Source organism: Mirounga leonina, unplaced genomic scaffold (genome assembly GCF_011800145.1).
Source record: "Mirounga leonina isolate KUSES-001 unplaced genomic scaffold, KU_Mleo_1.0 Mir_200, whole genome shotgun sequence".
NCBI lineage: Eukaryota > Metazoa > Chordata > Mammalia > Carnivora > Phocidae > Mirounga > Mirounga leonina.
Window position 1 is genome coordinate 12,800,644 of NW_023270503.1, and position 24,033 is coordinate 12,824,676.

Here is a 24,033-nt window from a genome sequence, read left to right on the forward strand (position 1 = left end):
TAAGAATAAAAACAAAGCCTCATGTGAACTTACAGTAGCAAATTAAAAATCATTTAATAATTAAGTGCATAGTAGCAGCATAGTAAGAAGTCATTAATTTCCAATACCCTTATAAAAAGTTTTAAATGACTTATCTAAATTTCAAAAGTCAAGTCATAAAACATCTACTCTTTATGTTGTACCTTTCTTCCATCAATAAATCTCTTTCTCCAACTGGAAGTTTTCCTGGTTCCTGGCCGGTATGCTCTATATACTTTCAGGCCTTAAATAAATTTGGTATAAGATAATTATTTCATATCCATTGAGTGGGTAAGGCAAATTACCTAATAAACAATTTCTAACATATATCTCCAAAGCCTTAAGAAATAAACTAGCCAAATAATTTCTCCTTCCTATTATGTAATAATTCTTTATTGTCAGTTTATCTCCCTATCTCTTTCTTTAAGATTTTATTTATTTACTTGACAGAGCACAGAAGCAGGGGGAATGGCAGGCAGAGGAAGAGGGAGAAGCAGGCTTCCTGCAGAGCAGGGAGTCGGATATGGGACTCAATCCCAGGACCCCAAGATCATGACCTGAGCCGAAGGCAGTTGCTTAACCAAGCCACCCAGGTGCCCTCTATCTATCTTTCTATCATAATCAGGGAAATCTTCACATAAAGCAAGGGTGTGTGTACTTCAGATATAGGATTGATTCACTAGCTAATATTTGAGGGTCTGCCATGTGCAAAATACTCTTAACTTCATGTTTTAAGGGCGTCTGGGTGGCTTAAACAATTGGGCAGCAGACTCTTGATTTCACTTTGGGTCATGGGAAGGAGCCCGGAGTTGGGCTCCATGCTCAGTGCAGTCTGCTTGAGGATCTTTCCCCCTTTCCCTCTGCCCCTCACCCCACTCACGTGCTCTCACTCTCTCAAATAAAAATCTTTAAATGCTTTCACATGTTTTAACTTAGTCTCCAAAACATCTTTTAAAAGTACATTATTACTAATTAAAATGTTCTACCTCCTACTCTTTTATAAAGACTGGTGTTTCATTATTTTTTTAAAGATTGATTTATTTATTTGAGAGAGAGAGAGAAGGAGGGGGGCAGGGGCAGAGGGACAGGGAGAGAATCCCAAGCAGACTCCTTGCTGAGCGCAGAGCCCGATGTGGGGCTGGATCTCATGACCCTGAGGATCACGACCTGAGTCGAAATCGAGTCAGACACTTAACCAACTGAACCACTCAGGTGCCCCAAGGCTGGTACTTAATTTTTTAGTACTTAATTTTTTTAAAAATCTTTTAAAGATTCTACTGACTTATTTATTTTAGAGAGAGAGTGTGAGCAAGCAGAGAGAGGAGCAGAGAGGGACAGACTCCATGCTGAACCCGACCTGGGGCTTGATCCCATGACCCTGAAATCATGACCTGAACTGAAATCAAGAGTTGGACACTTAACTGACTGAGCCACCCAGGTGCTCCATAAAGGCTGGTACTTATATTCTTGCAATATTATCTTGGTCATAGTTGCTATCTTTGGAGACTCTATACCTGTTTCAATAGTGAGATCACTGCACAAAATTTTTGAAATACCTTTTGGAATCGCTAAATGCTAGTGTCACATCTCTACATAATTCTCAGTTAATGGAAATTTTTAGCTTCAGAGAGAATTAGATTTTGGAGAGAATAAATTAGAGGTTAATATGGATAATACATCAAGGTATGACTAAAAAATATTGGCTTAATTTTTCTCATGTAGTTTACCAATTCTTCTAAAGGCAATTTTAAGGGTCAAAAATGTTTTCATTGAAGCACTGTTAAAAATAAATATCTTGCTTCTCAAGTTACTAAGCAGCATATTCAGTTATTCCTTAAAGGTAGATAAAGTGTCATTTCACTTTTTCTACAAAATGGTTTACTTTATTTTAAGCATTCTGGAACAAAAGCAAATGAAAACTGACTCAGTAACATATCAACATATATTTCTTTAAACTACGGATTTTTATTTTTTATTTTATTATTTTTTTAAGATTTATTTATTTGACAGAGACACAGCGAGAGAGGGACCACAAGCAGGGGGAGCAGGAGAGGGAGAAGCAGGCTTCCCGCCGAGCAGGGAGCCCGATGCGGGGCCCGATCCCAGGACCCTGGGATCATGACCTGAGCCAAAGGCAGACGCTCAACGACTGAGCCACCCAGGTGCCCCTAAACTATGGATTTTTAAAGCTGCAAGGGATTTACATGATTTTATAGTACTAAATTCCACATTTAAGAGATGAAACTAATTTCTCAAAAGGCATGGTGATTGCCAATGTGACTTAGCAAATTAGTGGCAGAGCCAGGATTAGAGCACAGTCTCTTGTCTTCCCCCTGGTATTCTTTCTACGACCCCACTACCCTTATCTGTGGATTAGGGACTATACCAGAAAGGATAAATGGTTTCACCCTTTTAAAAACAATTTAGAAATTATCTTCTATTCTAGTGTTTATAACTTATTACTCACTGATCAACTAAAGAAAATATATAATACTAGGGATCTAATATATCCTAATCTATAGATGAATTCTTTAACTGGTAGGTTATCAATTCAAATTTCTTTGAACTATGCTTACAGTTGTACTATCTAATGCTATAGAAACAAGCTGTATTCAATCTAAACACCCTCAAAATAAAAGCAAATATATACATATATAATAATAATTCATTTACCCAAATGAATATATAAAATACTTGACTGCTGGGAATTTTGACTTGAAAATAATAAACCACATCCACAACTTGACAACTCATAACATTTCAATTCAAATCACCCACACGAAGCCTAAATGTGCACTGAATAACAATGTTTCTTAGGAAAAGATGAGTGAATATATTTCTGGAATGATGACAGAGAAGTGCATCTTTTATAACCATTATTGATCAGAAGTATAGCTTCATTCACAAATACATAAAAAGTCAAAATTTACAGAAAAATTAGTGAACAATAAGAGAACATTTTTCGGTTGCAGTTACATGTTTGGGTTTACTTATAAAATTTATATATGAAGTTTTCTATCCTGTTTCATAATTATAGCCTTCATGCTAGAACATGTCACTTTTTTCCACAATGATGATGAAGCTAAATAATTAGAATTGAAAATTAGGAGTCATTCATTTGGCATTTTGTAACTTTACATAATTTGCTTAAAATGTGCTTGATTTTGGTTCATCAAAAACAGAAAAATGTAAAGCAATATCAAATAAAAACACAGTTTTCTTTTGAATCCTTAATTGCTTTTAAGTAGGCAGTTTAATATGGGAATAAACTTTTTAAGAAAACTTTGGACTGCTATTCATTTTTATGTATCAGTATGAAAATAAATGGATGAAGAGGACTATAAAATACAAGTATTTATGTGAAATTTAAAGGAAAAGACATATCTTTCAGATTAATTTTAAATTGTTTATAGGTAAAGAAAACTTGTTAGAGGAAAATATTTTGTACGAATCACTTTTGTCAAAACTCAAAAACAATAAAACTTACATTCTGAACATAAGACTTTTTAAAAACTCTAATACCAAAGAATTAAAGTGAAAAATATTTTTAAAATAAAAAACTTATACCATTTATCCAATGTAGAAATTGTCATTAAGCATGACAGCATATATTTATAGTGTTACAGTTAAGTATCATTACCTAACACCAGGGAACACACCTTTATTTTTGGAAGGAGACTGTTTAAACTTCTTTATATCTGTTTCACAAGTTTTCCCCAGTTCCAATTCGTTTATATGAGTTGTTTTTACATTACATTACTACCAATGTTATCGATTTTACTTTCTTTAATATGCATGCGTCCATTCAACTTTGTGTCTGTGCAATCCTCAGCTTTCATTTCTTGGACTGAATCCACTCCTTTCATAGTTCTAATTTCAAAAAGATCTTCAACTAAAATGCAATTTGAATGATTAGCCAATCTATTGTCTCTATCACTTTCAACTAGATCATTCTTTTCTTCATTTGTATCCATAGGATCATAAAGCTCAGGTGAAAAATAGATAGATTCATCCTCTGCTTCTGTTTCAGAAGCTCTATGTGAAGTAGAAAGTTCAGCTTCTTCACCAACTAGACACAATTCAGTGTCCGGATCCAGGGCTGCTTCACAGCAGAACAGCTGTTTGGAATCATTTCTTTTAAGAAGATTAGAATCCATCTTTATTGAAGAAATAGTGCTTTCTGATTGAGGGCATGGTCCAAATGATGCGTTTACCGTCAGAGATGAGGACTCACATTTATCAACGAGTGGCAAAACTGTTTTACATCCCTTTTCTGTTTTGAAAGTGGAGACACTAGAGGTATAGTCCTCTGGTGACCTGAACTTAGGTGCTGCAGTCAGAATTTCACCAGTAAGACAATGTCCCAAAGAATTAAAGCTAGACCAGCTAGCTCTCTTTGTCTGTTTGCTGAAGGTTGGGCTTGTGGACCTGGAAATCACAATTTTTTCTGCTTTCACTGCCTGGGAGGACTCTTCCAATAATACAGGATCATCTATGAATACAAAAATTTAAGAGTGTTAATTTTCTGCTCCTAATATAATAATTGTCACATTAACGTAATTTTTGTTAAAAATACTGAAATAACCATATAGGATCATAATTTAAAGCCCACAATTTAAAGCAAGACTTCCATCTTAGAACATAAAGCACAAAATGTGAACTCTGAAAGGATTCCTAGGTCTCCAGTGATTCTGAGCCCAAGTTATAATGCTGTCTGGTAAACTATCAAATTCCACACTAGGGACCTCAGCAGTGAATGAAAAAAGGAGGGGTAAAAAGGAATAGGAAGAGGGCTGAGTAACAGGGGAAACACACTATAAAAATCTGCCTTGAAAATCCACTAGCCAAGTATTGGGAAAAATTGACCTAGATTAATTCCCTAAAGGAAACGGGCAACCACAAAGACTAAATTATTTGTTTAAAGTTATAAAACTGGTTAGTACTCAGATCCAAACTAGAACTTAGGTTTCCTAATTACCAGTCTAATGGCCTTGAATTCACTATGACATTTATTTTTTATTTATTTTTTATTTATTTTTTTAAAGATTTTATTTATTTATTTGACAGAGAGATACACACCGAGAGAGGCAACACAAGCAGAGGGAGTGGGAGAGGGAGAAGCAGGCCTCCCGCTGAGCATCCAGGAGCCTGATGCGGGGCTTGATCCCAGGACCCTGGGACCATGACCTGAGCCAAAGGCAGATGCTTAACGACTGAGCCACCCAGGCGCCCCTGATATTTATTTTTTAAAAAGCCACCAGACACTACGAAGTAAATATTTAATACTTGATATATTAAATTATCATATATTAGTTAAAACAATTAAAATGATATCCATTGATATAGACCACGGTTTGGCAAACTTCCTCTATAACTGGCCAGACAGTAAAGATTTTAGGCTTTGAGGGTCATATTGTATCTGTTGCAAGTATTGGCATACCTCCTTTTATTGCACTTTGTTAATACTGCATTTTTTACAGATTCAAAGTTTGTGGCAACCCTGAATCAAGCAAGCCTACAAGCAACATTTTTCTAAAAGGATTTGCTCACTTCATGTCTCTGTGTCACATTTTGGTAATTCTCACAGTATTTCAAACATTTTCATTATTATTATATTTGTCATGGTCATCTGTGATCAGTGATCTTTGATGTTATCATTGTAATTGTTTGGGGGCACTGTAAATCACACCCATGTAAGATAGTGAACTTAACAGACAAATGTGTGTGTTCTGACTGCTCCACTGACCAGCTGTTCCCCCATCTCTTGCCCTTTCCTCAGGCCTCCCTATTTCCTGAGACACAACAATATTAAAATTAGGCCAGTTAATAATCCTACAATGGCCTCTAAGTGTCCAAGCGAAAGGAAGAGTCGCATGTTTCTCACTTTATTTATTTTTGTCTCTCACTTTAAATCAAAAGTTAGGAATGATATGGTTAGTGAGGAAGACATGTTGAAACCAAGATAGATCAAAGAGTAATTTTGACTTTCAAGTTTTATTATTTAAGAAATACATTTTTGGGGGCACCTAGGTGGCACAGTCAGTTAAGTGTCTGACTCTTGGTTTCAGCTTAGGTCATGATCTCAGGGTCATGAGATCAAGTACCACGTCCGGCTCTGTGCTCAACACAGAGTCTGCTTGGGATTCTCTCTCTCCCTCTGCTCCTTCTGCTCGTGTTCTCGGTCTCTCTGAAATAAATAAATCTTTAAAAAAAAGAAATACATTTTTGTAAGGCAACAGCTGCTATAGATAGGATTTCTTTGATGAATCTGGGCAAAAAAACCCTGAAAACCTTCTGGAGAGGATTCACCATTCTAGATGCCAGGAAGAACATTCATGATTCATGGGAAGAGGTCAAAATATTAACATTAAGAGGAGTTTGGAAGTCACCCTCATGGGTGACTTTGAGGGATTCAAGATTTCAGTAGAGATGTGGTAGAAATAGCAAGAGAATTAGAATTAGAAGGGAAGCCTGAAAATGTGATTGAATTTCTGCCATCTCATAACAAAACTTCAATGGAAGAGAAACTGCTTTTTATGCATGAACAAAGAAAGTAGTTTCTTGAGATGAAATCTACTCCTAGTGTAGATGCTGTGAAAATTGTTGAAATGACTACAAAGAATTTAGAATATTACATAAACTTAGCTAATAAAGTAGCAGCAGGTTTTGAGAGAACTGACTCCAATTTTGAAAGAAGTTTTACTTTTGAATAAAATAGTATTGTATGCTATAGAGAGACCTTTCGTTAAAGGAACAGTCAATTGATGTGGCAAACTTCACTGTGGTCTTTTTTTAAGAAACTGCTACAGCCACCCCAGCCTTCAGCAAACACCACCCTGATCAGTTAGCAGCCATTGACAATGAGGCATGACCCTCCACCAGCAAAAAGATTGATTTGTTGAAAGCTCAGATGATTAGTATTTTTTAGCAATAAAGTATTTTTAAATTAGGATATATACGTTATTTTTTAAGACATAATGTTATTGCACACTTAAGAGACTACAGTATAATGTAAACATAGCTTTTATATGCACTATGAAACAAAAAAATCATTTGAATTGCTTTATTGTGATATTTGCTTTATTGTGGTGGTCTGGAACCAAACTCGCAATATCTCTGAGGTATGTATGTCCTCAATTATGCTGTTCTAGTGCAAAACATACTATGACTAAACTCTGCTGCTGTGTACCATATGTAACTGAATGGATGTGACTATGTTCCATTAAACTTGATTTACAAAAACAGATGGCCAAATTTGGTCCATAAGCCACAGTTTGCCAATCCCTGACACAGAGTATTATATTCTAATATATATATATTTTAATATTTATTTATTTATTTACTTGAGAGAGAGTGCATACACAAGTGGAGGGGAGGGGCAGAGGGAGGGGAAAGAATCTCAAGCAGACTCCTTGCTGAGCATGGAGCCCTACGTAGGGCTTGATCTCATGATCCTGAGATCACGACCTGAGCCAAAACCAAGAGTCGGATGCTCAACCAACTAAGCCACCCAGGCACCCCTCTAATATATTTTTAAAAATTATTTTTTTATCATTTAGAATAAATGACTCTCACTTCCCTAAACTAAGAAATTCATGTAAGAGAAGAATCTATAAATTAGACCAATTTTTAATATAGTCTTTAGAAAAACATGTACCATTTGTACAGTATTTTACCATGCTATGATATTTATCATCTTATTAGATCTTTACAGCCCAACCTCAGCGATAGGTATGCAGAGATTCCTTTTTCTATTAAGATTCAAAAAAGTTATGTGACTTGCTCATGGTCACAAAGCTAGGTGGTGGCAAATCTGGTAAGTGGAAAACTGGAAAATATGCTTAGGTCTCTTGACAAAAGTCTGTTCCCATTCCAATACACCACACTATTTCATTATTTTATGATAACACCTTCTATTTCAGACCAACATGTTTAAGGAAATTAATCTATAGCACAATAAATATCATTTCACTAGATATAACAAAAGACTTCTCTATCAAATGTAAATAGGCAAAACTTCTCAAACCTCTTTCCTTTCTGGAGATGATACCTCTTGGTAGAGATGGACTTTTAGTTATTTTAGGACACTGTTGTTCTTGGACACACATTTTTGCTTCACCTTTCCCAGGATTTTCTGGTGCTAGATGACTTGCCGCTTCTGATAAATAAGTTAAACTATTGTCCTTCAAATGGGTCACTTCAAGTGTAGACTCACTGTCCTGTATAAACTTTCTGTCCTCTTTGGATACATCAATGACCTTCTGGTGTTTTTTGGAAAATTCAGCCAAGGACTCCAGTGCACTTTCAAATGTTGAATGGTGCTGAATCTGCTGCCGTACCCATTTAGAAAGTCCTAAGGAAAAAAGTAAACCCCAGGAAGTTATTATGCATTAAGAATACACTTAGATAATTTTTCTAATGAAGTAATCCACATCAATTTAGGATATATAGAATGATTCTCAATATTTTTCCTGCCTAAACATCTTCACATGTACACTCTGCTCATGCATCAGTAACATTTTTCTTTATATGCACTGATTATCAACTGGAGGGAGGAAACAGGCAGTGGGAATAGATTGGAAAGGGAGAAAGGTATTATTTGTCAGTTTAGAATAACTGGGGAAATAAGGCAAATTTAATTTCATAATTCCCAACAAATATTGCTTATATTTTAATTTTAGGGAAGCTAGAAGTTGTAAACAACACAGTCTTCCATTCCAACTTTCTAATTTTGATTTCTTTCGTGAAAATAAATTTAAGATTCCAGTCTCATAGGTTTTTTTGTTGCCCTTCTCCCTCAATTCCAAATATGTCTTAAACTATCCTAGGAATGAAAGGAATAACAATGTTATTAGGGACAAATCATGTCCTGTTTGACTATTTATTATATAATTATTTTTTAATATATAAATAATCAAGTTGTAAGGGATATGATTTGACCTGTGATATGTGAAACTGTATAACTTTGAACCATATTGACAGTGTAAGGTGTTTTGTTTCATTTCAGAATGAAATTCAAAATCAGATATTTGGACTTTAAGAAAATAAACTCTGCTGGTGTTACTAAAACTATCATCATCTTCTGAAGTCGTTTAAAAAGTCACTATGGTATTTTAAGCTAAAAGAAAAATAAGACAGGGCTTCAAGTTGCAATACATTCATTTCAAATACATTACTTTTTTTTAATGGAGCTTTTCTATATTTAATGCAAATCAAATTGTGTTCTATAGTTAATGCAAACTGAATTTAAACAAAGACTAGCCATCAAAAGGAATTTGTATGTTGTGCTATTATTGTCTAGATAAGAAGACTTCACACTTTTATGAATTTCAGAAAAAAAAAAACCCATACAGAAATAATGAAAAATTCTTAATTTAAAAAATCTCTCAGGGGCGCCTGGCTGGCTCAGTAGGTGGAGCATGCGACTCTTGGTCTTGGGATTGTAAATTCAAGGCCTACGTTGGGTGTAGAGACTACTTAAAAATAAAATCTTAAAAAAAAAAAAAAACCCTCACCAAATCTGAACTATCAGGTAAAAATTTAACTTCAAGATTTTAAAATAAGAAAAACTTGTTTTCAGATTTTGCATTTTTTTTGTTGAAGTATAATTGACAAGAAGAACATTTTAATTTTTTAAAGATTTTATTTTCAAGTAATCTCTACACCCAACGTGGGGCTCAAACTTACAATCCCAAGATCAAGAGTCCTATGTTCTATCTACTGAGTCAGCCAGGTGCCCCTAGAAGAACATTTTAAATAAGCATTTCCCTTAAAGTTCTTTATTTTTGTTTGCTTGGGGAAAATAATTATACGGATTAAACATGAAACTTTCTAAAATTGAAAAACTTTAGTATTATAGTCACTTCTTTCATATTTGGAACTTTCTGTAATCAAAGAAAGCTTTTTCAGTGTAAAATGTCAGGTTGCTTTTGAAAACTCAAAGAATCTGAGCTCCACCTGCTGACTGAACGTAAGCACTTAACATTTTGCTTTGAGTTATGTCTGGACCTAAGCTCAATGGCTTCCTTTACATGGAAAGGGCAGAAAAGAGTGCTTTAATCCAGGTGGATACATTTTAATATCAAATCAAATATAAGGCTCTCTAATAGAAAAAGAGTCCATACCCACAGGTGGCTAATCTGAAAGAAACTTAAAATTTTGTATCTCTTCATCATAGTACGGTATGAACTTTTTAGCTTTAAAGATAATAAAGATGCAAGTATTTCCAACAGTTCTTTAATAACAGATGGATTCCTGGTATTGACTCTAAAGGGACTGTGTGACTGCTGAATAAAAACTCTAGGCACATAGTATTTGTTCATCTGAGTGGGGAAAAATGACCATCTACTTCATCTTGAGGCCAACAGTGGTGTTTGTGTTTTTTTCTTTTAGAAAATACTAGCTCTAACGTGAACTGTAGAACAGCTGAAGCATTTCTAAACAATCAACAAACTTCAGTATAATCTAGAATGAAAGAATGAAGAATCCTAAGCATCCAAAGATGTGCTTATGTGCTTAAATGTAAACTTATTTCTTGGAAAATTCATTCCTGTGAACAGCCTTTTCCCTGACAATACTAAATAAATTATTATTCTGTTACTTAATTAAATCCCACATTCTATGATATTGAAGGATCCTAATTGATTAATACTTTGTTAGTAACTAACCAGATTCTCCTCTATAAAGATTTTTTTGTAAACACATAAGCATTAAAAGGCTAGATTTCCCATCAATGTGAATTTTTCCATGTCTGATCTAATAATTCAAATTCTGTCCAAAATTTTTCTTTAAAACTAGCAGTTATTAAATACCAAAGATTGTTATTAATTCTTACTCTAAGCCCAGTGAGAATCTTACCAGATATATATCGACTGGGATTACTCCTGAAACGATCATCCACTAGAATAAGAGCTCCCCAATCATTTCTGTGTCGAATACACCTATAAAAAAATAGGGAGAAAAATCAAACAAAAATGACTTTGAAAAAAAACCCAACAGGGTGCCTGGGTGGCGCGGTTGATTAAGCATCTGGCTCTTGGTTTCGGCTCAGTTTGTGATCTCAGGGTCATGACATCGAGCCCCATACCAGGCTCTGCCCTCGGTGTGGAATCTGCTTGAGAGTCTTTCTCCCTCTTTCATTCCTAAGATAACCATATGTTCTTATGGTACATTATTCTTTTTATAGATTGTTGGATTTGGTTTGCTAAAAAAATTTTTTAATTTTAAAAATTATTCAAGGGGTGCCTGGGTGGCTCAGTTGGTTAAGTGTCCGACTCTTGATTTCAGCTCAGATCATGATCTCAGGGTTGGGAGACTGAGGCTTGCGATAGGCTCTGTGCTCAGTGGGGAGTCTGCTTGGGATTCTCTCCCTTGAGACCTCCCTCTCCTTCTGCCCCTCCTCCCCATGTAATCTCTCTAAAATAATAAATAAATCTTTAAAAATTATTAAAAAAAATTTTAAGTGTACAATTTGGTGATTTTTAGTACATTTACAAAGTTGTGCAACCTACACCACTATCTAGCACACATTTTTATGTTACCAAAAAGAAACCCAGTGTCCACTAGTCACTCCCAATTATCCAATTACTCCCCCTATTCTCTGGCAATCATGAATATATTTTCTGTCTCTTTAATTTGCCTATTTTGGAAATTTCATGTAACTGGAATCATGCAACATATGGCGTATTGTGTCTGGCTTCTTTTACTTAGCATGATGCTTTCAAGGCTACTTCCATTGTGTATCAGTACTTCATTCCTTTTTACAGCTAAATAATATTCCATCGTATTTATCCATTCATAAGTTAATGGGCATTTGGGTTGTCTCCACCTTTTGGCTATTGTGAATAATGCTGCTATGGACATTTGGGTACAAATTCTCATATGAATCCAATTAGGAGTGGTATTGCTGGGTTGTACAGAATTCAATGTTTAACTTTTTGAGGAACTGCCACACTTTTTTCCCCAAGCACTTGCACAATTATACATTTCTGCCAGCTTTGTGTGAGATTTCCTATTTCTCCATACCCTCATCAACACTTGTTATTATCCATCTTTTTCATTATATGTACTCTAGGAAGTGTGAAGTGTCATTTCACTGTGGTTTTAATTTGCATTTCCTTATTAAGTAGTGATATTGAGCATCTTTTCATGTGCCACTTGTAGATATCTTTTGGAGAAATGCTTATTCAAATTATTGGTCCATTTTTAAATTGCATTATTTATCTTCTTATTGTTGAATTATAAGAGTTCTTTATATATTCTGGATACTACACCCTTATCAGACACACTTTTTGCAAATATTTTCTCCCATGTAAATTCTTTTCCATGTTTTAGTAGTGTTCTTTGAAGAACAAAAGTTTTAACTTTGACAAAGCCCAATTTATCTAATTTTTTTAGTTGTGCTATTAATGTCAGATTTAAGAAACTATTGCCTAATCCAAGGACAAGAAGATTTACACCTCATTAGTCTTTGACCCATCTTGAATTAACTTTTGTATATGGTGTGAAGAAGGGGACTACCTTCATTCTTTTGCATGTGGATATCCAGTTATCCCAACACCATCTGTTAAAAAAGATTTTTTTCCCTATTGAATTGTCTTGGCACATTTTTGGGGGTGGGGAGGCTTAAACAATAGGAATTTATTTCTCACATTTCTTGAGGCTGGGAAGTACAAGAGGTGTGAAATGATTTAGTTCCCTGGTAAGGCTCTCCTCCTGGCTTGCAGATATTAGCCATCTCACTGTGTCCTCACGTGGGTGGGGGTGAGACGAGGGAGAGGAAGAGAGAGACAAGTTCTCTGGTGTCTCTTCTGATAAGGGCACTAATCCCATCATGAGGGCCCCAACTGCATAACCTCATCTAAACCTAATTACCTTCCTAAGGCCTCATCTCCAAATAGCATTACATTGGGGATTAGGGCTTTCACATATGAATTTGAGAGGGGCACAATTCAGTCCATGGCAGGAAGTAAGAAAACTATATAGTATATGAGAAGGTACTAAGTATTAAGGGAAAAAAATAAAAAGGGAAAGGAATAGGGAATGTTGGTAGGGGGTGCTAAATTTTAAACACGGTGATATTGAGCACTGAGAAAATATCATTTGAATACAGATTCTTCACAGGTAAGGGGATGAGCTGTGTATATATATGGAAGGGAAATATTCTAGCAGAGAGAAATGCAAGTGCAAGAACCCTGGAGAAAGAGCTAACCTGACATAGTCAGAGAACAGCAAGAAGCACAGTATACCTTCTTCAGTGTGGCCTCTTCTCTCCCTTTAGTTGTGGAGTTTGTTCTGTCAGTCCTCAGGTTGATTTCTGGGGTATTTAAGATGATTTGGTAGTTATCTAGTTGTCTTCATGAGATGAGACAAGCCTAGGGTCCTCCTACTCCTCCACCATCTTCTTCTCCCTCTGTCTTGGCACTTTTGTCAAAAATCAACTCACTGTAAATATGGGAGTTTGTTTCTGGACCTTCAATTCTACCCCCTTGTTCTATATGTCTATATTATGCCAGTACAACACAGTCTCGATTATTGTAGCACTGCAATAAGCTTGAGGTTGAGAACTGCCAGTTCTCCAATTTTGTTCTTTTTCAGGATTTTTGTGACTATTCTTAGTTTCCTTCAATTTCCATGTAAATTTTAGGATCAGCTTCTCAATTTCTGCAAGAAATCCAGCTGGTAGTTTGGGATTGCAGTAAATCTCTGCAGATCAATTTGGGGAAATGTTGTTATCTTAACAATAAGTCTTCCAATCCATGAAATTCTTCCATTTATTTAAAAATTTCTTTCAACAATATTTTGTGACTTTCAGTGTACAAATCTTGCATTTCTTTTGTTAAAGTTACTCCTAAGTAACTTATTCTTTTTGATGCTATTGCAAATGAAAATTTTTAAATTTATTTTTATTGAAATATAGTTGATACACAATTTTACATTAGTTTCAGGTTTACAACATAGTGATTTAACAAGTCTATATGCTATACTATCCTTCGACAAATGTAGCTACTTTTTGTCACCATACAACACTATTACAATATGTAAATGGACTTCTTAATTTCATTTTTGGATTGTTTATTCCCTCTGTACACAAAGTGATTGATTTTTGTATACTGAATGTTTCTTGTAACTTACACTGAACTTATTTTATCATGAAAATGTGTTAGGTATTGTCAAATGCTTTTTTCTCCTCTTGAGATCACATGGTTTTTGTATTTTATTCTATTAATATGGCATATTACATTGATTGATTTTAGTTGGACCAACAAAATTGGTTGGATGTTGAACCAGCCTTGCAATCCCAGGATAAATCCTACTTGGTCATTGTGTATAATCCTTTAGTAAGTTGCTGGATTCAGTTTTCTACTTTTCTGTTGAGAGTTTTTGCATCTATACCCATAAGAGATATTGCTGTGTAATTTTCCTTTCTTGTGATGTCTTTGATTGGTTTTGGTAACAGGCAATGCTGGCCTCTAGAATACGATGATACGTGTTTGCCCTTCTATTTTTCATATGTTTGTAAAGGACTGGTGTTAATTCTTTAAATATTTGCTAGAACTCATCAGTGAAGGCATTTGGTCCTGAGCTTTCCTTTGTGGGAAATCTTCTGATTACTAATTCTTCTATCTCTTTACTTTTATAGATCTATTCAGATCTTTTTCTTGCTGTGTCAGTTTCAGTAGCTTGTGTTTTTCTATGAATTTGTCCATCCTATCTAAGTTATGCAATTTGCTGTGAAACAATTGCTCAAGGCATTCTCTTATAATGCTTTATATTTCTATAAGGTTGGAAGCAACATCCCCTCTTTCATTCCTAATTTTAGTAATTTAAATCCTTTTTGTATTTTCTCTTGGTCAGTCTAGTTAAAGGTTGTCAATTTTCTTTATCTTCTCAAAGAACTTTTGTTATCCTTATTTTTTTTCTACTGAACATTTTTTTTTTAAGATTTTATTTATTCATTTGAGAGAGAGAGAGAGCACAACCAGGGGGAGAGGCAGAGGGAGAAGCAGACTCCTCACTGAGCTCGGAGCCTGATGTGGGCCTCAATCCAGGACCTGGAGATCAGGACCTGAGTCGAAGGCAGACGCTTAACCATCTGAGCCACCCAGGTGCCCCTCTACTGAATCTTCTATTCTCTCTCCTTTATTTCCATTCAGGTATCTGTTATCACTTTGATCTGCTTGCCTTGTGCTTGGCTTGCCCTTCTTTTTCTTTCTTTCTAAAATTTTTTAAAACTTTATTTATTCATGAGAGACAGAGAGAGAGAGAGTGGCAGAGGGAGAAGCAGGCTCCCCATAGAGCAGGGAGCCCAATGTGGGACTTGATCCCAGGACCCTGGGATCATGACCTGAGCTGAAGGCAGCCACTTAACCAACTGAGCCACCCAGGCGCCCCTTGCCCTTCTTTTTCTAATTCCTGAAGGTAGGAGGTTAGATTATTGATTGGATTTTTCTTAAAAAAAAAAAAAAAATATATATATATATATCTATATATATAGGCATTTACAACTATAAATTTCTCTATGAGCAATGCTTTCATTGTCTCTTCAAAATTTTGGTACACTGTGTTTTCATTTTCACTCATCACAAGGTATTTTCTAGTTTCTCTTATGATTTCTTCTTGGATCCACTGGTTAAGAATGTGTTCCTTAATTTCCACATATTTATGAGTTTCCCATTTTTTCTCCTGTTATAGATTCCCAGTTTCCCTCCACTGAGATCAGAAAAAATACTTTCTATGATTTTAGCCATTTAAAATTTCTTGAAGACTGATTTTGTAGACTAACATATAGTCTATCCTGAAGAATATGCCACATGCACCTTAGGAGGGTGGAGTGTAATAGATGTGTTAGGTTTATAACCACTGGGTTATAGTGTTCAAGATTCACATTTTTTGGTTTTCTTCCTAATTGTTCTATTATTGAAAGTAGGGTAACAAAGTATCCAACTATTAACTGTTGAATTGTCTATTTCTGACAGTTTTTGCTACATACGATTTAGGGTCCTTTTGTTAGTTGCATATATGTGTACGTGTTGCATAGTTGAATGTTACATATTCTTGATGAAGTGAAAATTTATTATAGAATATTTATTGTCTCAGGATGGCTGGGTGGCTCAGTCAGTGAAGCGTCTGCCTTTGGCTCAGGTCATGATCTCAGGGTCCTGGGATCGAGTCCTGCATCAAGCTCCTTGCTCAGCAGGGAGCCTGTGTCTCCCTCTGCCTGCTGTTCACTCTCTCTCTCTGACAAATAAATAAAATCTTTTTAAAAAGGAATATTTATTGTCTCTATTAACAATTTTTGTCTTAAAGTCTATTTTGTCTGATACCAGTATAATCAACCAGCTTGCTTTTGTTTACTGTTTGCGTAGTAAGTCTTTTCCTATCTGTGTACCTTAATCTGTGTGTGTGTGTGCGCGCGCATGCTTAACTACAGTATTTCTCTTAGAGGCAGCATATAGATGGGTCATGTTTTTTTTTAAAAAATCAGGGTTGTGGGATGGAGCCCTCAGTGCAGAGTCTGCTTGGGATTTTCTCCCCCTCTCCCAACCCTTCCTGCTTGTGCTCTCTCTCTCTAAAATAAATAAATAAAGATTTATTTATCAGAGAGAGAGGGAGAATCCTCAAGCAGAATCCTCGCTGAGTGCGGAGCCTGATGTGGGGCTCCGCCCCAGGACCCCGAGATCATGACCTGAGCTGAAATCAAGAGTCAGATGCTTAACCGACTGAGCCACACTGGCACCCCCTGTGCGTAATAGGTATTTTTATGTATCATGTTAATTTCTTGTCATTTCTTACCATTTTGAGTTATTTTCTTTGTGGCTGCTTTAATTAACACTTGTACTTACAACAATCTTACGTGGATTAATACCAACTTAATTTCAATAGTATACAAAAATGTTGCTCCTATATAATTCTGTTCATTCCCCCCTCATCTTTGTGTTATTACTGTAATATAAATTACCTCTTTATACACCGTATGCCTGTACAGAAAAGAGGTAACAGCATGCCAAACTGCTTATCCCCAAAGAGGCCTGCATATAAGGTAGACTCAGTGTTTAGAAACTTAGATTTCAGGAGGGTTCCAATCATTGACTTATAAAAGATGCTCCCTGTGTTTAAAATGTTTGTGCAAACAATGATTAATGCTGAACACCTGCTTTGTTTCTAAGAGGTTGGACTTTGGGGAAGTGCTAGGCAGAGGCTGTCTATCTGAACAGCCCCAAATAAAAACACTGGGTCCTGAGTCTTTATGAGCTCCCCTAATTGGCAATATCTCAAACATGTTACCACAATCATTGCTGGGGAATTAAGTGCGTTCCATATGACTCCACTGAGAGAGGAGGCTTGGAAGCTTTTGCCTGCTTTCCCCTAGACTTTGCTCATGTGCCTATTCTCTTTGCTGATTTTGCTTTGTATTCCTTCAATGTAATAAATCCTATATGTGCATACAACTATATGATGAATGTATTCCTGCTCCTAGTGAATTACTGAACCTGTGGTGGTTTAGGGCACCCCCAAGACAATGCTTATCACCACATATTTAAAATGATTGCTTTATGCAGTTGCTTTAAAAATCAAATAGGATAAAAAGAGTATAAAATACATTTATATTGTTTTTTATATTTCTATGAAAATCCCTTTCAGATGCTCTTTATCTCTTTATATGGATACGTGACTGCCTTTGGATATGTGTTTTTTCATTTCAACCCGAAAAGGATCACCTGTAGTATTTCTTTTCTCTTTTTTTTTTTTTGATTTGGGAGTAGAACAAGTTTTCTAGACATTAATTCTCTCATTTTTGTTTATTTGGGAATGTCTTACTTTCTCCTTCATTTTTGAAGGATAGTTTTGTTAGATATAGTAGACTTTGTTGACAGTCTTTTTCTTTAAATATGTCAGTTCATTGCCTTCTGCTCTCCATAGTTTTCAGTAAGAAATATGCTAAAATTATTGAGGATGTCTTATGAGGAGTTGTTTTTCTCTTGCTGTTTTCTAGATTCTCTTTGTCTTTTAGCAGTTTGATTATGACATGTCTACATATCTTTGATTTTAAATTACTTCGAATTTGCTGGTTTTCTTAGATGTGCAGATTAATGTTTTTCATCAAATTTGGGAAGTTTCCAGCCTTTATTTCTTCAACTAATCTTTCTGTTCCTTTCTCTCTCATCTCTCCTTCTAAGACTCCCATTATGTGAACATTGGTATGCTTGATGGGGTCTTATAGGTCCCTGAAGCTATGTTCATTATTCTTCATTCTTTTCCTTTCTATTCCTCAGACTGGATAATCTCAGTTGAGTTACCTTTAAGTGAACTGATTCTTCTTTCTGCTCAAAACTGCTGTTGAGACACTCTAATGAATTTTTCATTTCAGTTACTGGAATTTTCAAATCCGGAATTTCCATTAAGTTCTTTTAAAAAATTCTTATTATTGATTCTATCTTCTTTTAAAAATTTCTATTTGGTGAGATATCATTTTCATAGTTTCCTATAGTTCTTTAGACATATTTTCCTTAGTTCTTTGGCTATATTTAAAATAACTTTATATACTAACTACAATGTCTGGACTACCTTAGGGACACTTTCTATTGATTGCTTTTTCCCATGTGTATGGGACATCCATTCTTCTTTCTTTGATGTCATAATTTTTGTTGAAAAAAGTACATTTTAAATAATACAATGTGGCAACTGTACAATTCAGATTCTTCCCTCTGCTCAAGGATTTTTGTTGTTGCTGGTGTGACTTTCTAAAGATAATTCTTTTAAAGTCTGTTTTCTGTCATGTGTGACCATTGCTAGATCAGCTTAGTAGTCAGTTAATGACTAGGCAAAGATTTCCTTAAACATTTGTAACCAATATATGTCTAATTTGCCAAGAGGCTTTCCACATGTTTTCAACATGCTTTCGATCCTCAGCCAGGCAGGTAACAAACAACTCTGCCATAGTCTTCTCTTCCTGCTTCAACAGAGCCTCAAGGTCAACCAGAGGTGAGAACTTAGGGGCTTCTCAGGTCTTTCCTGAGCATGTGCACATCCCTGGTTATATGCACCATTGTATATACAGGCATGGCCCACTAAAGTCCTAGGAATATATCAGAACTTTTAAAGCCCCCTATGTATATCTCATTTCCCAGCTTTTCCCAGTAAGCTATTTAGTTAGCTTATTATTTGGCCCAAATTTAGTCATCATCTCAGGATGTTGGGAAATTAAACATTACTTGCCTGGGTGAGCTCCTAGCCAGGTCATATAAAGATAGCCTTGTGAATAGGGTCTTCCAGGAAATCACCAGACAGGTTCCATAATGACAATTCTCAAGGAGTAAGTTCCAGCCCTTTGGGTGGCTGGCAGATTACTGGCTTTCACCATGATTTAAAACTGTGAACTTGAAGAGAGGGAATGGGAACTGGGCAAATGAAAATCCCACAACATTCACTGTTCTTAATGAGATTCAGCAATTTTCATGAATAAATATTTCCTGGAATGTTGTAAACTTGTTAATTTACAATTCTGAAAAAGTTGATTCTAATTATTTAACCTGTTTTCTCATTCCTTTGTTAGAGAATTTTCAGAGGCCTTTACTCTGTCATTTTTGTGCATCTCACCCAATTTGTTAATACTTTGTTAAGATTATTTTCACCTATGTTTTTGACAGATATTAGTCTGTAGTTTTCTTTCTTGTTTTTATATTGTCTTCTTTTAGTTTTAGTAGGATAGTGCTGGCCTCATAAAATGAATTGGGAAGGGTTCTATCATCTATTTTTAAGATTTTATTTATTTGAGAGACAGAGAGAGGGAGAGAGAGAATGGGGGGACAGAGGAAGAGGGAGAAACAGACTCCCCACTTAGCAGGGAGCCCAATGCGGGGCTCAATCCCAGGACCCTGAGATCATGACCTGAGCCAAAGGCAGATGCTTAACCAACTGAGCCACCTAGGTGGGTAAAATATAACAATTTTCTAGAAGAGATCAAATGGAATTGGTGCTATTTCTTCTTTATTTTTTTTTAAAGAATTTATTTATTTGACAGAGAGAGAGTCAGTGAGAGCAGCAACACAAGCAGGGGTAGTGGGAGAGGGAGAAGCAGGCTTCCCACTAAGCAGGGAGCCCGATGCGGGACTCAATCCCAGGACCCTGGGATCATGACCTGAGCCGAAGGCAGACTCTTTAACAACTGAGCCACCCAGGCGCCCTGCTATTTCTTCTTTAAATGTTTGGTAATATTTGCCAGTGAACCCATCTAGGTGATTTTTTTCAAACTACAAATTTTCTTTACTAGACAGAGGATTGACTATTCAGGTTATCTTTTTCATCTTCAGTGAGTTTGGTACTTTGTGGGTTTGAGGGAATTAGTCTATTTCACCTAAGTTGTTGAATGTATGCATATAGTATAGTTTTTTCCATATTATCTTTTTAACATCTGCAGGGTATATAGTAATATGACTTCTTTTATTCCAGAGATTGATAATTTGTGGCTTCCCTTTTTTCTTTGTCAGTTACCTAGAGATTTACCAATTCTATTTATCTTTTTAAACTCAATTTTTTAGGGGCACCTGGATGGTGCAGTCAGTTGAGCATCTAGAGTCTTGGTTTCAGCTCAGGTCATGATCTCAGGGACCTGAGATCAAGCCCTGTGTTGGGCTCCACACTCAGCAGGGAGTCTGCTTGAGATTCTCTCTTTCTCCCTCAGCCCCTCCCGCTTGTGCTTGCTCTCTCTCTCAAATAAATAAATCTAAAAAAATAAAATCAATTTTTTAATTCTTAGTTTCACTGATTTCCTTTTTTGTTTGCTTTATATTTATTTTGCTTTTCTTTTCCTACCTTAAGGTAGAAGCTTATTGATTTGAGACCTTTCTTCTTTTTGAAAATAAGCATTTAATGATAGAAATTTCCCACTGGGCACTGCTATAGATGCAGCTCACATAGTTAGATACATTTTCATTTTTGATTAGCTCAAAATATCTTCTAATTTTCCTAAGACTTTCTGCTTTATCTATGGATTATTTAGAAGTATAGTTTTTTAAAAATGATTTATTTATTAATTTGAGAGGGGGAGGGGCATAGGAAGAGGGAGAAAGAGTCTTAAGCAGACTCTGCACTGAGTGTGTGGTTGGACACAGGGCTCGATCTGATGACCCTGAGATCATAACCTGAGCTGAAACCAAGAGTCAGATGCCCAACTGACTATGCACCCAGGTGCCACTAGAAGTAGGGTTTTAATATGATTTTACTCGTATGTGGAATTTAAGAAAATGGATGAATATATGGGAGGGGAAAACAGAGAGAGGAGGAAACAAATCATGAGAGACTCTTAACTGTAGAGAATAAACTGAGGATTGATGGAGGGAGGAGGGTGGGGGATGGGATAGATGGATGATGGGTATTAAGGAGGGCATTTGTTATGATGAGCACTGGGTGTTATATGTAAATGATGAACCTCTAAACTCTACTCCTGAAGCCAATATTGAACTGTAGGTCAACTAATTATAATTTAAATTAAAAAAAATTTTAAAAATTAAAATTACTAGACATTTACTATAAAAAATGTTTTAATTTCCAAGTATTTTTTTTTTCTGTCAAATATTACTGATTTCTAACTTAATTGTTTAATTACATTTTGGTCAGAGAACACATTAGGATTTCAATTCTTTTAAAAAATGTACAGTTTATCATCCAGGATATGGTCTATATTGATAAATGTTCCTTATGCACTTGGAAAAACATTTATTCTAACATTGTTGCATGGAGTGCTCTATGTCAATTCAATCCAGCTGGTTAATAACATTCAAGTCTTCTGTATCTTTATTGGTTTTCTGTCTACTCCTTCTATCTATTAATGAGAGAGGAAATGAAATCTTCAACTATACTTGCAGACTCATCTATTTCTCTATTCAGATTTGTTATTGCATCATATATTTTGAAGCTCTGTTTTTAGGTGCATACACATTAAGGATTGTTGTATCTTATTGGCAAATTGACCCTTTCATCATTTTATAAATTTCATTTTTAATACTCCACTAATACTCTTTCTCTGAACTCTACTTTGTCTGATATTAATAAAGTTACTCCAGAAAGTTCACTTATACTTTGAATTCTAGTCTTCTCCCAAATCTGTCTGCCACTATTTACTTTTCACAATACTCAAATAGCTGTTCCATGCATTCTGTCTAGGTTTTTAAGACAGTAGTATGCTTACTCCATCTTATTTAGAGTTGAAACCTCCTATTTTTTAAAAGTTAATTTTAACTTTGTAAATTTTAATTTTAAAGACACAAGCATAGTTTAAAAATCAAATAGTAATACAGTAGTTTTAATTAAAAAAAAAAAACAACAGAATTCTTTTACCTATGTATACCTTATCTCCAATTCCCAATCCTCAGAAACAATTCCCTTAAATTTATTATAGTTCTACTCATTTACCTCCATGTTCTAAATAACTTTTAGAACTACTACTACTTCTTGATTTTTAACCTTTAGACATTATGTATGGATTCTTCCTATAGAAGGTGTTTCTTCTCTTATACCACTGATACTCCATCACCTCTTCATTTTCCTGATAGTTATACCACAATTCTTATGTAATCAATATTCAGTGGATAACCATTTACAGGTGTTATATTGTACACTATGATTACATTTTCTTTCTCATACAAGACTTTTTGTTCTGCCCTAGAGTTAATAACTGTCTCTCTCCTTTTTTGCTTTTCTATGTATTCTATCATTAATTCCCAAACTTTGCCACCACTGTAAAAGTTCTTCTAAGTACCGTCAAAATCCATCTTCAGAAACCAATCTAGACTAACTACTATGGGAAGTCATCCCAGAGCTTCCCTTCCTAATTTGAGAATTCTCTTTTCCTCTATTCTGGGTTGGAACTCCAGTTTCCTGCAACTTTGATATTCCTCTGTCTGAATTTTCTCTTATTTGATGAAGCATATCCTCCAGTAGCATCCTGAGAAGGTGTGCATTTAAAGCTAATGTTTTAGGTCCCTTTTTTTTTTAAGATTTATTTATTTATTTATCAGAGAGAAAGAGGGAGGGAGAGAGAGTGAGCATGAACAGGGGGAGTGGCAGGCAGAGGGAGAGGCAGGTTCCCTGCTGAGCAAGGAGCCTGATATGGGACTCGATTCCAGGACCCTGCGATCATGACCTGAGCCGAAGGCAGATGCTTAACTGACTGAGCCACCCAGGTGTCCCTAATGTTTTAGGTCCTTTGCATATTGAAGGCTTTATTCTATCTTATAGCTTATTGATCGTTTGAGTTGTATAAACTTCAATTGCAAGTCAAAATTTCCCTCAAAAATTTGAAGATAATTTAAAACTGTCTTCTATCTTCTAATGTTGATTTTTAAGGAGTCTCTCAATTGTGATTTCATGTCTTTTGTATGAGACCTGTTTTCTTCTCTCTGGAACGTTCTAGGACTTTTTCTTTATCTCAGGTACTTTGAAACTGCACAGTGAGGTACTTTGTAGCTTTTCTCCCTTTACTGGTGCTTGGGTGGGCCCCCTTAATCAGGAAATTATGCCCTTCAATTCTGAGCATTTTTCTTGAATTATTTCTTTGATAGGTTTAAGTTCTTCCATATTTTCTTTCTTCTATATTTTCTTCTTCTGTATTTTCTCTGGTCTCTTCCTACAGATCTCCTTTTTATCAGAAATTGCCTCTTGCATACTGATCTTTAAATTTTCTTTGTTATTTTGACCTAGGAAATTTCCATTTTATCTTCTGAGCCTAATTCTGCATTTAAAGTTTGCTATCATGTTAATGCCCAGAAACTTTTCTTAAAATAAATCTGTTCTTATTTCATGGAGGAAGTATTTTACCCTCTATGGATAAGGGGTTGGCTAACTAAGCCCACACAGGAAATCTGGTCCATATTTTGTTTTTGTACAGCCTGCAAGGCAGGAATGATATTCACATTTTCAGAGGTTAAAAGAAAAATAAAGAATATGGGTGCAGAACTGGACATGGCCCAAAAAACCTAAAATATGTATTGTCCACTTCTTTACAGAAAGAGTTTG

General features: G+C 35.5%; 1 protein-coding gene across 1 annotated transcript in view; it reads right to left on the bottom strand.

Annotated features, from left to right (window-relative positions):
* Nucleotides 1-3,588: 3,588 nt before the first annotated feature.
* Nucleotides 3,589-24,033, bottom strand: part of BRIP1 (BRCA1 interacting protein C-terminal helicase 1) — a 188,171-nt gene continuing 167,726 nt past the window's right edge. The window contains exons 17-19 of the mRNA XM_035026682.1: nucleotides 10,876-10,958; nucleotides 8,045-8,371; nucleotides 3,589-4,510 (exon numbers count right to left, since the gene is read on the bottom strand). Of these exons, the coding sequence (XP_034882573.1) occupies nucleotides 3,765-4,510; nucleotides 8,045-8,371; nucleotides 10,876-10,958 (1,156 nt within the window). The 3' untranslated portion in view covers nucleotides 3,589-3,764. The remainder of the gene's footprint in view (nucleotides 4,511-8,044; nucleotides 8,372-10,875; nucleotides 10,959-24,033) is intronic.